Below are 17,584 nucleotides of genomic sequence, written 5' to 3'. Positions count from 1 at the left end.
ATTTTAATTATACCATTTTATAGACAAATTGTTCAATAATAATCTACATCAAAATAAACTGCTACCTTAAACAAGTGGGACTGTTTCACGTCGATGAAACGCGCAAAAAACATGCATCAAATTGCACCATTTACAACATCAAAATGCAAAAAGTTCTCACCGTGGGAGGGGGAAAAACCCCCCTCCCACACCCTCCCACCCCCCTCGCTCGCTTCGCTCCTCCGCACACTAACTGCCCCCCCCCCCCCTAAAGAAGAAATCCTGGCTACGCCGTTGCATTGCTCTATGTAAATGTATTCTTTGTTTTTCATCTCAATGATTTTTTAATTGTAAGGTCCAATCAGCAGTGCATCCAAACAGCACAACGACAATCTAATCAAATGTCTTGATGATACTGCATGCTGACAACGCCCCAACACTAACCAAATATTGGCAATGCATAATTTTAAAGACAAACTGACACACAATGATCTCACATAGTCCCGCAGTCCCGCAGTGAACCAATGAGATAAAAATAAACAACAAACAAGACCGGATGCAATGTACATGTTATGGGTGTCAATGTAGTCCATTTTTCCCCCGAAGGTGTCAACCAACCTTCCGTATTATGCTCGTCTGAAGGCCTATACAGTGTCAAATGTTTTTTTTATTTCATTTCCCATCTAAGAAGTGGCTGATCTTCCATGGGGTCCAGTTGGATGTCAGTTTGAACCACTTCACCGGGTTAAACACCCTGCTCTTTGCGATGAATAAATGAGGTGGGGTCTTTTACGCGCATGAGTTGTGACTCTCTCACACATGGGACCTCCATTTTATGGCCTATCCGACATGTGCCTGTATATTCCTTTTCGTGAAGCCCGAGTTCAAATTTTTCAGTGAACAGGTCGACCTCCACAGCATGATGAATAATCTTCATCTTAAATCCCAATATATTCAAACTAACTAATTCAGGACTTCTTTTATATTTAATGCGGTTATTTGGAACATACTTGCCTGTTCACGAATTTGAATAACCAACGAAATTCCTTCGTCAGCTTTACATGGATTTGACAGTGTTTGAATGCCCATTGCTGAAATGCATGTTCCTCTCCTAAATTTGAATGCTCTGACAAGGAATTCGAATGACCGAATCTTGAATTTGATTGCTCATTCAGTGCTGCGAGCATGAAATGCGTGAAATCGAATGCTCGGAATAGGAACTTGAATAACAAAAGTATGAATTTGACCGGGAAAACCTATATTTCTCTTTTCGAAATCTATAAGATATCGAGCTACTAAAGTTACTTTCTTGAAGAAAAGACATATTGCAAACTGCAAATTTCTGTTTGCACAATGCGGCTTCGGCGGTAACCAAGCTGGTTCTCGTCCCCGCAGATGACAGAAGGATCTACCATGAATAGGCCATGATTAAACTTTAATCTTAAAGAAATTCCAAACTTTAAACTTTAGGCTTAGATAAACTTCATATCAAAAGAATGATCTTAACAGACGTGATATAAATGGTGGAGTACATGCAGAATATTGGCAGCGATGATTTCATTTATTTGTTTCCGTACTCAAATAATACAAACTAATTGCAAAGTAGTATAACCGATTTCTACGAGAAGGTGAAATGCCACAAAGCAAATACACATATAATTTTATTTGCAAACAATATTTTGGAAAATATAGTACATGTACAGATACAACTACCATGATGATGTTGGTGACGATTGCGGTAACTGAATTATCATACCGCAAATGGCGATAAGGATAGCTATAGTGATATTTTATGTAAAAAAGTAATTATGATGATTGGTATAAATGTTGATAGTTCAAAGTATTGGCAAAAATACTACTCAGACGTGACCGATGCCACTAAACGTATATATGTGACCGTGCACCTCAAAAAGAACATAAAGTCGCACACACTGATTTTGCGTGAGGACTGAAAATAAGTGAAATGGGTCAACCTAGCCGAACTTGACTTTTTCATATTTTCTGAAAGAGCGGGTCTTCTTTTACATCATGCTAAAATTTGGTATCATAAAATGGGCAGGAAAGTGGGTTTTTTTAGCAGTTTATCTAGAACATTTTTGGTAGAATAGCGTGATTACGTGTGTCTTTGGAATCCCTTTTTCATTTCTGAAAAACCTTGTCCACACTCTTCACATTCAACTCTAATAGCTTTTGCAAGTATAGTGCTACTGCTTTGAAAGTTGGCATTAATTATGGACAGAATGTGTTAATGAGGCATATTCAATTTCATTTTCATCTGATAATCCCTTCATTGTTGTTACTCTGGTGGTTTACTTCCTGTTTTTTGTCCCATTCATCGCACAGTCAGCACGGTTTGGTAAAGATTAAGCGCTTGAATAGACACTGTACTTCAGAGCCTCTTTTCTCAGTTCACACTTTTCCTTTTTTCATTTTAAAGCTCTTTCAGAATATGGTCTTAACTAAAAATTCATGTCTGGCGACTTTTTGTTTGTTTTGAGGTGCAGGGTCACATATAATAAATTGTATCTTGAATAGCAAAATGAAAAACACACTCGCGTCGTGAGAAATCCTTGACTGTATCTGTCTTTGCTGATGAGCAGGTTATGTTAACTGTTCTCAAACTGGCATAGGGACCTAGTCCATTCGTGAAACCCAAGGGTTTGTTTTTGTTTTGTTTTTTAACATGATATCTCCGATGATTGTGTGTGTGTGCGTGTGTGATTTTTTTCTTTTTCCTGTTTTGTTCTTTTTCTTATTTTTTGACTTATGAATTAGCGTCCCTGCTCATTTTGCCTTTTTTTTTGTACAACAGGTGGTGGAAAGAGTGGTGCTTGGTGCGCCCAAGTCAGTGATGAAAATCAATGGATCCAAGTGGACCTGAACAGGTTTTACCTGGTGACGGGTATCATATCACAGGGTCGGCAGGAATGGAGTCATTGGATAAGAACTTATAACGTTTCCTACAGCGAGGATGGAAATACTTTCACCCCTATCCGGGACTGCAATGGAGATAAAAAGGTACGTTTGTGACCTAGTGTTTCCTTTCTTTCTCTCTTTCTTTTTTTTCCATTCTTTTTTTGTTTTGTCCTGTCTCATTAGTTTCGGATACGAATAGTGTCTTGTAGTACATTACCTCAAAATTCGACATTTGGAAAGATCACAGACTTCGCCACTTGTCTGTGACTCTATATAATTTCGTTTACTGGGTGCATTTGCATGTGTGTGTGTGTGTGTGTGAGGTAGAGAGAGAGTGTGTGTGTGTAAGAGAGGGAGACTATATTATCAATGTTGAAAAAACAACAACCAACAAAGATAAAGTGGTTTAGTAAGCCTACTCGCCGGTGTTTTGTACGTTTCATGTTAAAAGTATGTTTGTTTTTTTTTTAACTGACGCCTAAGATCACGTGAAAGTTTGCTGTTACGTTCTAACGCTTCTCATTTCGGACAATTCTTAAATAAAGGCCTATCGCATTCTTTGATTTCAGTATGTTCTTGCAAGGAAATGACCCTCACTGTATTATTTTTTTAATAGACATTCACAGCCATGGCAGATCGCTCTACGAAGAGAACAAACCGCTTTGCGAGATCGGTTCTGGCCCGATTTGTCCGCATTATCCCAGTAACTTGGCACAATCAAATCAGTATGCGGTTTGAATTACTAGGCAAGGGGCCTGTCGCAGGTAATGGGAAAAAGTTGCAGGTCATAAAACTGCAAGAAATACATACATTTGTATCATAGAAAACTTCAAGAACTCTGCTCTCTCACTGTTTCATAAAAGTGTTCTTTCATAATTGAACTTCAACTACACAGGCGCACATACATTAGACCACCTAAATGTTGAAATGAATTCATATTAGAGTACGTATCATACGAATGTAATTTAGGCTTTGAAATGATATATGAAGAGTTTGTTTGCAAAAACCGATAAGTCCATATTTGCGAAATGAAGATATTTGCGATTAAAGGTCAAGAAAAATAAAGAGAATAATAAGAAAATTCTTGCTTCTTTTGACCATAGCTTCACAAAATGTCCAATATATCATTTAAAAGGTGTCATTTTGTACTTTATGACAGAGAACGTACTTCAAAATCTTCAAAAATTGACTTATCGGTTTCTGCGAACAAACTCTTATATACCTTCCCAAAATTGAATCAACCCAATCCATTAAAAAGGAATTAAAATAACAACGAATTAGGAAGCGCGCTTTCACAGAAAAGTGAAAAATATCAATAGGTTTAAAAAGTTATGTGGAAATGTGGAAATGAGTAAATACATGTAAACATTCAAACGCAGATAGAAAGCTACTTCCATTTTTTTATTTCAGTCCGTGTTTGTTATTTTTCAAGAAAGGTTATCACCAAGCAGAGAGAAATGTATGTGTTTCAACGAAAGTGCGCTTGTATGAACAAAAAACGTAAAGATATAAAATCATCATGTATATTTCAATATTCAGCCCCTTAAATATCAAATATATATCATGTTGTTAAAAATTGCCATATCGGTTTTCGTAGCATAACTCTTTGTTTTATAAAATCCAACATATATGATAAGCCTATACATGATAATTACACGCATACAAAATGGCCTAGGATTTATACTGATATTGCCTTGTGGGATGAGTGTTTGTGTGTAGGGAGGGGGGAGGGGGCGTGGTAGCCAGTTACATTCACAGTGGGGGGGGGGGGGGGGGGGGACTTTGGTGAGTGAATTGCCAAGAGTAGGTACTGACCCAAAATGGTATAAAAATGGCTTTCTGTCAAAAGGAAAATTGCACTTCCCCCTCCCAAAAAAATAAAATAAAATAAATGAATAAATAAAAAAAGAAATGATGTACCTGTACTTTTGTTCTTTTACTAGGAAGAGGGCACAATATGATACATGTACTTATTTCAAGATGTCGTTTTGGGACAATTCCTTGCAAACAGTAATTCTGAATAAGGCCAAACATATAAAAATTTTACCTAACATTATTTACCAATTAATAATCACTTACTGCGTATTAGCCGTCTGTGGTAATCTATAAAGAAAATTGTGCAAAGACGGAGCTTGGTTGAATTTTAACTGTTATTTCGCGAATTGTTTTTCTTTTCTAGCTTGTGTATGTGTTTGATAATTTCAACCTTTACCTTCTATCATACAACCACAAAACCACAAAACTGTCATATTGTAGCCCTAATTACATAACTTTTGCATTCACGTAATTACATCGCAGATTGGTTCAATGAAATAAATGTATCAATATACGATGATATAACGTAAGTTTTGAAGTGTCGTTGGTAGCTGGTTGGGGCTTGTTCCGTATAATTTTGTTACCTTTGTGCCCGCAGGTCAACGCTTCGAACCCATTAAGCTCGGTATGGAAAGCGGAAGGATCACGGACGCCATGCTGTCTTCGAGTACATGCTACAGTGCGAATCATTGTGTCAGCAGAGCCAGGCTTCACCAAGCTGCAAGTAAATCCAATGTCAATATATCATTCTCTTTGTTCTTCTGATGTATAGAGTAGACTTATTTTGTGTCTTTTACATTCTATTCTCGGCGAAATTCAAGCAAGGACACGTGTTGTGTGTGTGTGTGTGTGTGTGTGTGTGTGTGTGTGTACTTGTTCATTATATTTCTTCTCTTTTAACGTTTTTCCCGTAATTTTATCTTCCTTGAATAGAAACGTTATCCTCAACTTCACAAAGACAAGACTTGAATAGTATTTTTTTCTGAATTTAAGACTATATTCTGATGCCTGATCTTGTATTTTTCTTTCTTTCTTTCTTTATTTCATTCCATGTATTTGAATATAATATTGTAACTGCAACTAGGAACATTACCCCTAACCCTAACCCAAACTCCAACCCTAAAGCTAACCTTAATGCGAACCCAAACTCTAACCATAACGCTAAACCTAATCTTTGTTATGACCTTATCACTAACCAGTATTTGTCGGGGGGGGGGGGGAGGGGAGGGTAATTGTCCTGGGGTTAATTGCTCTGATACGACTTTTACTATGATACAGAATGTGCAAAAAGCACAATTTGGCTTAACGGTTGGATGAAGTCACTCTGTAGACAGGTAGAGACAGTATCAGATCCAAAACTTGAATCAATTCAATTCAATTTCAATTCAATCATAGTTTATTTCCAATCAACGAAAATCAAAAACATAGTACAAAGTATACATGTCATGAAATAATAATTGTTCAAACATTTGCAAAAGATCCAGTTATATAACAACAACAATAATTAGGAAAAACAATGCATATATACTTCGTGGGCATGCGGAAAATAAATTCGATTATGGAAAATAGTGATCCACTAAAGAGCAAAGCTTGTGGGACGTGGATCGCTAGATAGTTAATAAATAAACAATGTATTATTCAATATTCTTTATAACTATTATATCTAATATAGATTATTTAAATCATCTGTAGAAATATACATATAATCATTTTAAGATACGCAGGTCGGGGAAAAATATATAATTATAATAAAGTATCAATGCTAATGCCCGGACACTGTTCATTGAACCGCGTGTACCGGGAAAACATGACAAGGACAACACACTCGTACACACATTCAATTACCCTCAAACATATAAGACGCGAGACAGTACTGAGAAGAGAGAAGACGATAACAATACAAGTCTATGAAGAACAAAGGACAGGAAAGGAGGAGGAGAGAAGAAAGAAAGAAGTGAGGTCTGCATGCAGAACACGCCAAGTGCTGCGACATCAGGACAGGTGAAAGCTGAAGCATGAATTAAAACCATTAGGATTATCTAAAATTATAAATAGAGAGTAGGTATTTTCTGAATTTGTATTTGAATGTGATGAATTTGGGGGAATCTTTAAGTATTTTCTAGATTATTCCAAAGTCTGGGCGGAGTAAAAAGGAATGTATTTTGGGCATGTGCGGTTCTCATTAATGGAAGATGGAATTCATCGGATCTTTGCGTGGGATAGTTATGTACATGACTGTTTCGATGAAATGAGTCGTGAATTATTTTGGGTAAAAAAATGCTATTATAATTAAACATGAACTGGCCAAGTTGAAACACATACAAATCTTTTATTTTTAATATTTATACCCCCGCCAAACGAAGTTTGAAGGGGGCATATAGGAATCAGCGGACGGTCGGTCGGGCGGTCGGGCGGTCGGTCGGGCGGTCGGTCGGGCGGTCGGTCCGTTGCAAATCTTGGGTCGCGAACTACTTCCTCAGTTTTCAACCGATTCCCATAAAACTTGGCACAGATGTGTGCCTTGGGTTATAGATGTGCAAGACGTATTTTTTGACAGTACCCAAAAGTACGTTGCCATGGTAACGGCATATTATGGGCAAAAATGGGTACAAATCTTGCGTCGCGAACTCCTCCCACAGTTTTTGATCAATTTTTATGAAATTAGGTACAGATGTTTATCTGAATATGTTAATGTGCAAGACACATATTTCCGCAGTGGCAAAAAGTGCGTTGCCATGGTAACGGCATGTTATTGGTAAAATATAGGGCAAAATACTTCATGGCAAAACTGCTTCATCAGTGTTCTTCCAATTCTCATGGAATTCATATTGAATGTTTGTCTTAGGATATAGGTCAGCATGACACATTTCTTGACAGTGACAAAAAGTATGTTGCCATGGTAACAGCTCACCTATTATGAGCCAAAATGATGGAAAATTTTGTGTTGCAAACTACTTCCTCAGTTTTTGCCCAATTTCCATGAAACTTGGTACAGATGTGTGCCTTTGGTTGTAGATGTGCAAGACGCATTTTTCGACAGTACCCGAAAGTACGTTGCCATGGTAACGGCATATTAATGGCAGAAGATCAAGGAAAGATCTTGCGGATTTAACTACTTCCTCAGTTTTTTGACCAAAGCTTATGAAATGTTGTTTTGACCAAAGCTTATTAAATGTTGTTTGGCGGGGGTATAACCAGTCGCTGTAGCGACATTTCTAGTTTTTGGTTAAAAAAAACAAAGCATCTGTATGCTCTCGGGTATGTATGTTAAACAAAATTGTGACCCTGCACCTCAAAACAAACAAAAAGTCACCAGACATGAATTTTTAGTTAAGACTATATGTGACCGTGCACCTCAAAACGAACATAAAGTCACACACACTGATTTTGCGTGAGGACTGAAAATAAGTGAAATGGGTCAACCTAGCCGAACTTGACTTTTTCATATTTTCTGAAAGAGCGGGTCTTCTTTTACATTATGCTAAAATTTGGTATCATAAAACGGGCAGGAAAGTGTGTTTTTTAGCAGTTTATCTCGAACATTTTTGGTAGAATAGTGTGATTAGGTGTGTCTTTAGAATCCCTTTTTCATTTCTGAAAAACCTTGTCCACACTCTTCACTTTCAACTCTAATAACTTTTGAAAGGATAGTGCTACTGCTTTGAAAGTTGGCATTAATTATGGACAGAATGCGTTAATGAGGCATGCCTTATTTCAGTTTAATCTGATAATCCCTTCATTGTTGCTACTCTGGTGGTTTACTTCCTGTTTTTTGTCCCATTCATCGCACAGCCAGCACGGTTTGGTAAAGATTGAATAATTCTTGAATAGACACTGTACTTCAGAGCCTCCTTTCTCAGTTCACACTTTTCCTGAGTTTGTGCTTTCTTTCCAATATTTAGATAGGTTAGGAGAGTCCATTTGATTTGAGTTACACATCATTTTAAAGCTTAGAGTCTGCTCTTTCAGAATATGGTCTTAACAAAAAATTCATGTCTGGCGACTTTTTGTTTGTTTTGAGGTGCAGGGTCACATATTCTGAAAAAGAAGACTTTAGGCTTTAAAATGATGTATAACTCAAATGAAATGGACTCTCCTAACCTGTCTAAATATTGGAAAGAAAGCACAAACTCAAGAAAAGTGTTAACTGAGAAAAGAGGCTCTGAAGTGCAGTGTCTATTCAAGCGCTTAATCTTTACCAAACCGTGCTGGCTGTGCGATGAATGGGACAAAAAAACAGGAAGTAAACCACAAGAGTAACAACAATGAAGGAATTGTCAGATTAAACTGAAGTTACGCATGCCTCATTAACACATTCTTTCCATAATCAATGCCAACTTTCAAAGCAGAAGCACTATCCTTTCAAAAGTTATCAGAGTTGAAAATGAAGAGTGTGGACAAGGTTTTTTAGAAATGAACTAGAAATGTCGCTATGGCGACTGGTATGCCTCCGCCATAATGCATGATTCTCCTAATGGGTCTATAGTACATGTGGACAATGTGTGATTACATTTTCACAAAATTGGCAAAATATCAAAATGACATGTTTGTCACAAATGTATTGAATGATTACCTTCCTTGACCTACACGTGTATGTTTAATTGGATGAATTGGAGGAGAGCATGTAATTGGGGATTTAAGAACTTTAACTTGACTTTGACCCTTTCATAAGTTTATGCACGAGTAATTTTCAAGGTATGGAGAAAAAGTGCAATTTCTGTATTGAACAGTAAATTGTTATCATTTTCATCTGGCCTTTGATTTATAAGAGAATCACTGTCAGGCAGAACATACATAAATATGTACTAAGTTTCAAGATAACTTGAGCCACTTCCGAGATATGGAGAAAGAAGTAAGTTCAGCACTTTCACTTTGACCTTTTGACCTTTGACCTTCTTGGCCAAAAAAAAAAAACCCAGATAATTTCTATTGGGTTATACATGCATACATCAAGTTAAACAAAATAATCCTGCTGGCATTGCATAAATATAAGGAAAATAATAAAATTTTGAAGTATTGCCTTGACCTTTGACCCCTGACCTTTGACCCAATGAACCCTGAATTCCCTAGATAACCACTGCCAGTCAGTACATGCATATATACTATGTTTCATGAAGATACCTTGAACAATTTCCAAGATACAGAGAAAAAAGTAAAATTTTAACACTTTACTTGACCTTTTGACCTTTGACCTTTTGACCTCATGACCCCAAACTTTTACCAGAGAATCTTAATTGGGTAATACATGTATACACTAAGTTTCAAGAAAATATCTTTAGGCATTGCATAGATATGGGGGAAATAGTGAAATTTTAATCATTTGACATTGACCTTTTGACCTTTGACCTTGAGCATGTGCACCCAAAAGTTGATAGGCACAACTTCACCCCCTAATACACATACATGCCAAGTTTCATTAGGATACCTCAAAAGGTTTTGGTAGTTACCCTGTCCACAAAATTCATTACGGACGGACGGAAGGACGGACGGACGGACGGAAGGACGGACGGAAGGACGGACGGACGGAAGGACGGACGGACGGACGGACAACCCGAAAACATAATGCCTCCGGCACCACTTCGTGGCGGAGGCATAAAAAGGGATTCTAAAGACAAACCTAATCACACTGTTCTACCAAAAATGTTCGAGATAAACTGCTAAAAACACACTTTCCTGCCCGTTTTTATGATACCAAATTTTAGCATAATGTAAAAGAAGACCCGCTCTTTCAGAAAATATGAAAAAGTCAAGTTCGTCTATGTTGACCCATTTCACTTATTTTCAGTCCTCACGCAAAATCAGTGTGTGCGACTTTATGTTCGTTTTGAGGTGCACGGTCACAATTCTGAGCGCTTTCTTTTGCAATAAAAAAAAAAGTTTATCAAGTAATGTCTGATATGTATTACCCCAAGCAAGGATCCCGTTATGTAAATAAGGTAGTATCAAAGTAGAATAAAGAGTTAATAATGCAGATGAAGGAAGATAATATTTTAATCTGTTCATTACACTATTGTTACGTGAAATAGTTGTACATAATATATATATGTTATCAATATGATTCCTCCATGAAAGCTTGTTATCAACGTAAACACCAAGAAATTTAAAAGAAGAAACTTCTTCTAGGGGAGTAGTATCAAATGTTATATTGCCTGGGAGGCTATCTAAACAGTTACTAAAAATCATAAATTTTGTTTTTTGGATATTTAATGACAATTTATTTGCGTATATCCATTGTATGACCTTTCACAATTCTTCATTTACTGTTCTTGTTAAGATATTTGGGTCAGGGTGGGGAAAAAAAGGTTAGAATCATCCGTGAATAATAAGAATGATAGTTTCTCCGAGGATCTATGAAAATCATTGATATAAATAATGAATAGCAATGGGCCTAGCAACCTCCCTTGTGGAACACCACATGTATTTTTTTTTTTTTTTATTTTGAGAGTCAGAGCCGTTGACATGTACGTATGCCATAATTGGATAATTCGGCGAGAAGAATTCTATGGTTAATCGTGACAAAGGCCTTGGAAAAGTCTAAGAAGATACCTATTGTGTGTGAAAATGTGTCGAGTGCGTGTGTGACTTTGTCGATGAGGGCGAGTAGTGCGTGTGTTGTGCTGTGGTTTTCCCTGAATCCAAATTGAACATTTGAAAATATGTCGCAGGTTTTAAGAAAACGTTCTGTCCTGATGTAAACTATTCTTTCGAGAATCTTAGAAATGGAAGATGATAAAGATATTGGTCTATAGTTATTGACATCATCCTTCTCCCCTTTCTTATATATAGGAATTACCTTCGTATTTTCATACTATTTGGCACATGGCCAGTTGTAAGCGATAATTGATAATGTGTACTATGGGATCCACTATTTGAGGAATTATGATTTTTCTCAAATGGTTGTCAATTCCGTCGTGGCCAGGACTTTTTCCTTCTTTCAAATTAGCAACAATCTTTATTATTTCTTCTTTATATGTAGGGTCAAAAATATAGTTTTGGAGTTAGGTGTATGTAAAAAATCACTTTTTTATTTACTAGAAAGAGGAATTTTGTGAGATAATTTTTTTCCAATTGAGGAGAAGAAATCATAAAAAATTTCGGCCATGCCAGCGGGAGTATTGCTGGAGGCATTGCCCCATCGAGCTTCAAAAATATTAGATGAGTTGTTAGGTGTATTCATAGCATTTTGTAATGTTTTCCATGTGTTTTTAATATCATTTTTATATTTACTTATCTGATTTACGTAACAATTTTTCTTCTGCGTACGTAATAATTTGGTGTGTTTTTGTATGAAACATATTTGTTCTTATTTTTTTCAGTGGGGTTGCATCTGTATCTATAAAAGAAATGATTTTTCTTGTTTATAGATCGTAATATAGACTGGGTTATCCACGGGAGTCTTGGAATTTGCTTATATCTGTTCTTTCTTTTACGCAGGGGAATATGGTTATTAATTTCGGAGGTAATAATAGATATGAAGTAGCAACGGCGTAAATCCGTACTGAGGGGTGGGGGGGGGGATGATTGGCGATAGTCACCATCACCACGATTACAAGCCCATAACCGGACCGGCGCAGCCCTTGGGGGGGGGGGGGGGGGGGGGGAGCTTGCCACCCCCCCCCCACACACACACACACACACTTTACAGGGATCAAATGTCCCACTCTTTTCCATGGAAAGTGGGAGGGAAGTAGCAGCAAAAATATGACGACTTTTTGTTCTTGTTTTTTTTTTTTTTTCTTGTCAGCCGACTTTCGGCGGAAAATCAGACCTTAAAAGTATGAAGACTTTTTTGTTGTTGTTTCTCTTGTCTTTTGATGTTCTTTCTTCTTGACTGACAGGCGATTTTGCCCCCCCCCCCCCTTTCAAGAAAGTAGCGGAGCCCTGAATAATGCCCAAGTAAATTCAATAAAATGCTAATAACGATATCCATTTCTTGAATAACGTAGTAGATATTTTCCTGTAGCTATTAATTGTATTCTTCAATTTTCTCGTTTGAAGTCAGTGAAACAATCATCACAGGGGCATCGTTCCGTTTTTAATGATGGGGGGTAGCGGAGGGACTTTGAGTTTGAATATCTGTGCGAGGGAGCGGAGCGGCCTGGGGGAGGGTGTGGGAGGGGGTATCCCCCTCCCACACGAGGAAAATTTGGCATTTTCAGATCTCAAATTCAGCAATCTAGTGCACACTTTTGGTAAAATTTGGGATTTTTTCCTATAAAAAAACAAGTCAGAAAAAGAAATATTCATAGATAATTAAATGACTACATCGTGGTACACTGTATTTCAGCTCTTGCTCCGCCTGTGCGACATCACTGTGAAGGCCTCCTAAATAGTGGGGCCTATCACCGGTGTAGCTAGGATTTGATCTTAAGGGGAGCGGTTAGATGCGAGGGAGAGATGCGAGCGAGGGGGGAGGGTGTGGGAGGGGGTTTCCCCCCTCCCACAGTGAGAACTCTTTTTGCATATTGATGTTGTAAATGGTGCAATTTGATTCATTTTTTTTTTGCGTGTTCTATCGACTTGAAACAGTCCAACATGTTTAAGGTAGCAGTACATTTTATGTAGATTATTATTGAACAATTTTGCCTATAAAATGGTAGCATTTTAGAGAAACTTCTTGTCTTAATTCTTACACTGAAGATCATGAACGCGATCATGAATTTTGACATTGTACAGTCCAAAAGCGGCCGTTTGTAGCTATATATTTTTTTCGCTTTGAAAATTAAGGGGGGGGGGGGCGCACCGGGCGCATTTGCTGGCAATTTAATACTGGCAGCAACATCAGGAGAATAACATAACGATTCTTGAAAATTTTGACATTTTACAGTCCTAAAACTGCTTTTTGTAGCTACATTTTTTCGCTTCGAAAATTAAGGGGGGGGGGGGGGGCACCGGGCGCAACTGCTGGCAATTACCCGGCAGCAACATCAGGAGAATAGCATAGCGATTAAATGCGAGCGAGGGAAGCAAGCGAGCTTGAAAATTTTGACATTGTACAGTCCCAAAACGGCAGTTTGTAGCTATATTTTTTCACTTAGGAAATTAAGAGGGGGGGGGGGGGATGGGGGCGCACCAGACGCAACTGCTGACAATTACTGGCAGCAACATCAGGAGAATGACATAACGATTAAATGCGAGCGAGCTTGAAAATTTTGACATTTCACAGTCCCAAAACTGCCGTTTGTTGCTATAATCTTTTTCGCTTTGAAAAATAGGGGAGGGGGGGGGGGGGGAGGGCGCACCGGGCGCAACTGCTGGTAAGCACCCGGCAGCAACATCAGGAGATGATGGCATGACGATTAAATGCGAGCGAGCGAAGCGAGCAAGCTTGAAAATTTTGACATTTTACAGTCCCAAAACTGCCGTTTGTAGCTGTACTTTTTTCGTTTAGGAAATTAAGGGGGTGGGGGCGCACCGGGCGCAACGGCTGGCAATTTAATACTGGCAGCAACATCAGGAGAATGACATAACGATTAAATGCGAGCAGGGAGGTGTTTCTCTTCCCACCTCCCTGATGCGAGCGAGCTTGAAAATTTTGACATCTTACAGTCCCAAAACTGCCGTTTGTAGCTATATTTTTTTCGCTTTGAAAAATAAGGGGGGGGGGGGCGCACCGGGCGGAACTGCTGGCAATTACCCGACAGCAACATCAGAAGAATGGCATGACGATTCAATGCGAGCGAGCGAAGCGAGCGAGCTCGAAATTTTGACATTTTACAGTCCAAAAACTGCCGTTTGTAGCTGTACTTTTTTCGCTTTGGAAATTAAGGGATGGGTTCGCACCGGTCGCAACTGCTGGCAATTACTGGCAGCAACAAATATCTCGTAAACACATTTATGGAGTATCGATGGGGAAATTTCAATCCCCAGAAGTGTATACTATTTTTTTTTTTTAGGGGGGGGGGGGATCCTCCGTTAATTGAAAGTATCTAGATATCTCCTTCTACCCAAGGAACATTTGCATTTCTTTAAACTGAAGTAACAGACCTGGTGCACACTTTGGATGAAACATTTTGAAATCTGTCAATCTAAAGTGTATTAAGTAGAAATGATTGAACGGGGAGGGTATGGGAGGGGTTAGGCCTATCCCCCTCTGACGCGAGGGAGATTTTGTATTTTCAGAATTGAAATTCAGCCATCTTTGGGTGAAATATTTAGACAGTCTTCTATCAAAAAAAAAGTAAGAACATTATTTTCCACTTCTTGGGAGTTACAAGGAGGAGCAAAATGATCTGTTTGTCACCAATACTTTTATGGGGGAACCATCCCCCTCCCCCTCCATCGACGCCTCTGCATATGAGGGAGCTTTTGTAAGTGAAAGATCTGCTGCACACTCTTTGATAAATATAAGGAAATAAAACGTCAATCTCAAAAGTGTACAAAGTCTATCGAAAGGGACCCAGTAGCTTTTGCATATTTATGATTGCAATTCAGCGATCCGGTGCATAATTCTGGCGGTAGTTGTCCAATTTTCCATAAAGAAAGTTCGAGATTTGTCCTCATCTCGGGAATTGCTTGGAGGACAAAATGATTTGTCTCCCCCAACTTCATCCACTGCACACGATTGAACTTTTTTTTTTTTCACGGGGGGGGGGGGGGGGGGGGACTTGGCAGAATAACGAAGAACGGTTTCCACAGAAGTCGAGTTGTAGTGGCAAGGTATAGTGACAGCTCTTCATGTAACCCGGGATAACTTGTGACATGCGACAACTAACACACTAGTTTTCCTCTGATCAAAACACTATTGAGAACAAATTGCTGGATAAAGGTGAATATATACATAGTTTTATTCACTTGAATAGATTTATTCCGCGAGATCAGTTTTGTACATTATGTGTTAAAAACCTTAACATAAAACAGTAACAAAGCAAACAAGGTTGAACAAACAAGCACAGTTTTTTTTTCTCCGTATGTGTCTCTATGACAATCTTTGTGGACTCTAATAACATAATTATGTTCCGTAATTCCAGTCGACCATATAGAATATTATCTTTTATGTCGAACCCCATTCCTTTGGAGAGTAAACAATAAACATTATCATGCAGAAACGCAAGGTTATATAAGGACCGTATAGGCAGAGATTGAAAACTTGAAAGTTCATCTCGTATTGAAGGAAATTTTACCTTTTAACTTCAGTTACATCTCAGGAATAGATTAAGCAAACCGTACTTTAATTGAAGACAACCCAACGTTTACTAACTATAAATCTCGCAACATAAGCCTACATATCAGAGCACTTCTGAAGCCCAGGTCTATCAGATGTTAACATACTGTAGCCTTTGAAAGTTCAAACATAATTGGGCATAGATGCCGACAATTTGAATAATTTCCTGAGATTTTTTCTTAAAGAGTCTTCTGTATATTTTATCACCATTTAAACACCATTCATATTTGCAGAAATCAGAATGAGTTCAGCCCTTCCTTTTCGTAGAGATAGTTCTATTTATTTTGGCTCACCTTTTTTCCATCTTTGTCAAGTTAATGGCTTCATATCTGGCCCCTACTAAGCACAATGACATGATAAGCAACGTTATTTTCCAACAACATAACAGGCTCATAAATACAGTTGTAAAATTCATTCTGGATCACGGCACACTTCAGGATTTATACATTCTTACCAACGTGTGAAAATGATTTGGTAAGGTACAATATCCGTTTCAGTACTCAATTCCAAGTAGGTCCTATTCACTGGAAAAAAAAAGTGAAAATCTTTTCGTACTATTCTGGCAAACTGTTAGAATGTCTTGTAAACTTGTCTTATTAATCTATTGATATATGTTTGTTAACAGGTGAACTTTCTTGTGTTTTTTGCACATCTCCCATGAAAACAAAAAGAAATCTGGTTAATAGGTCTGAACCATTAATCTAAAGCTATGTTCATTAGATTAATGAAGGTATTTGCATATGGCAAAATATGGGAATCGACACCCGTTCCTTTTGTTTTTTCTGGAGGCAAACGAATACTAACTAATCACTGCCAATATGGAGAGGGTAAATGTGTTGCAATTCCTACGACTCAAACTCGTACAAGGCTGTTAACGAACTCGTTTGTTATCTAGATCTTTGGGTAACTCATGCGGAGCTCGACGTGAGTCGTATCGCGCTCGGCATGGTGCACTCGTTCACGCCTACGTCCATGGACCTACGACTGGGTTGCATCGGTGCTGTTCGTTATTCCGAAGGTTCGTTATTCTGAAGGGTCGTTAGTCCGAAACACGCAAATTCCCTATACCCACAGGTTCGTTGATCCGAAAATGAAAAAGGGTTCGTTAATCCGAAAATTTGTGACGTTATTCGAAGGTTCGTTATTCGAAGATTGGTTAATCCGAAAACGAAATTCGGAACAATGAACCTTCGGAATAACGAATCTTAGGAATAAAGAGCCTTCGGAATAACGAACCTTCGGAATAACGAGCTGTAACCGTTGCATCATGGACCTACAACAACGTAGGTCCATGGTTGCATTAAGGAGGTGGGAAGAGCACCTCCCTAGTTGCATGCAGCTGGTTGCCGTCTGGTTGTGTGGCTACTATAGTAGTTCAACATCCGAAGCATGCATAACGGTCGATATTGCTCTACATGCACTGGCGTGCGAGAGAAGTACGCGAGCTAGCACTGTTCAGCAGTATGCTCTCGTCACGAGGCGGGCGTGCGAACGTCATGGCTAATGCATTACAGTATGTAGCCTATAACCTAGGTTTGGGATACAGCTGGTCTGACGCGACGAGACTACGAACAGTGGATGCGCGCGAATACACCGCATGATCCAGTTGTTTGTCGTTGTTTTCTTATTTTTTTTTATCGGTGGCAGTCTTCTTACATGGAAAAAAAAAAACTGCCACCGATCGTGGCGCCTAGCGGACGCGGTAGATGC

General features: G+C 38.5%; 1 protein-coding gene across 1 annotated transcript in view; it reads left to right on the top strand.

Annotated features, from left to right (window-relative positions):
- LOC139727704 (uncharacterized) overlaps window positions 1–17,584 on the top strand; it is a 103,828-nt gene that overhangs the window by 30,531 nt on the left and 55,713 nt on the right. The window contains exons 10-12 of the mRNA XM_071638684.1: window positions 2,792–2,997; window positions 3,512–3,659; window positions 5,309–5,434. Coding sequence (XP_071494785.1) covers window positions 2,792–2,997; window positions 3,512–3,659; window positions 5,309–5,434 — 480 coding nt within the window. The remainder of the gene's footprint in view (window positions 1–2,791; window positions 2,998–3,511; window positions 3,660–5,308; window positions 5,435–17,584) is intronic.

This window comes from Diadema antillarum, unplaced genomic scaffold, assembly GCF_040938485.1.
Source record: "Diadema antillarum isolate AM-2024a unplaced genomic scaffold, OU_Dant_1.0 seq00000143_RagTag, whole genome shotgun sequence".
NCBI lineage: Eukaryota > Metazoa > Echinodermata > Echinoidea > Diadematoida > Diadematidae > Diadema > Diadema antillarum.
Note: the sequence above shows the minus strand (reverse complement) of the source record. Positions and strands in the feature narration are given on the sequence as shown.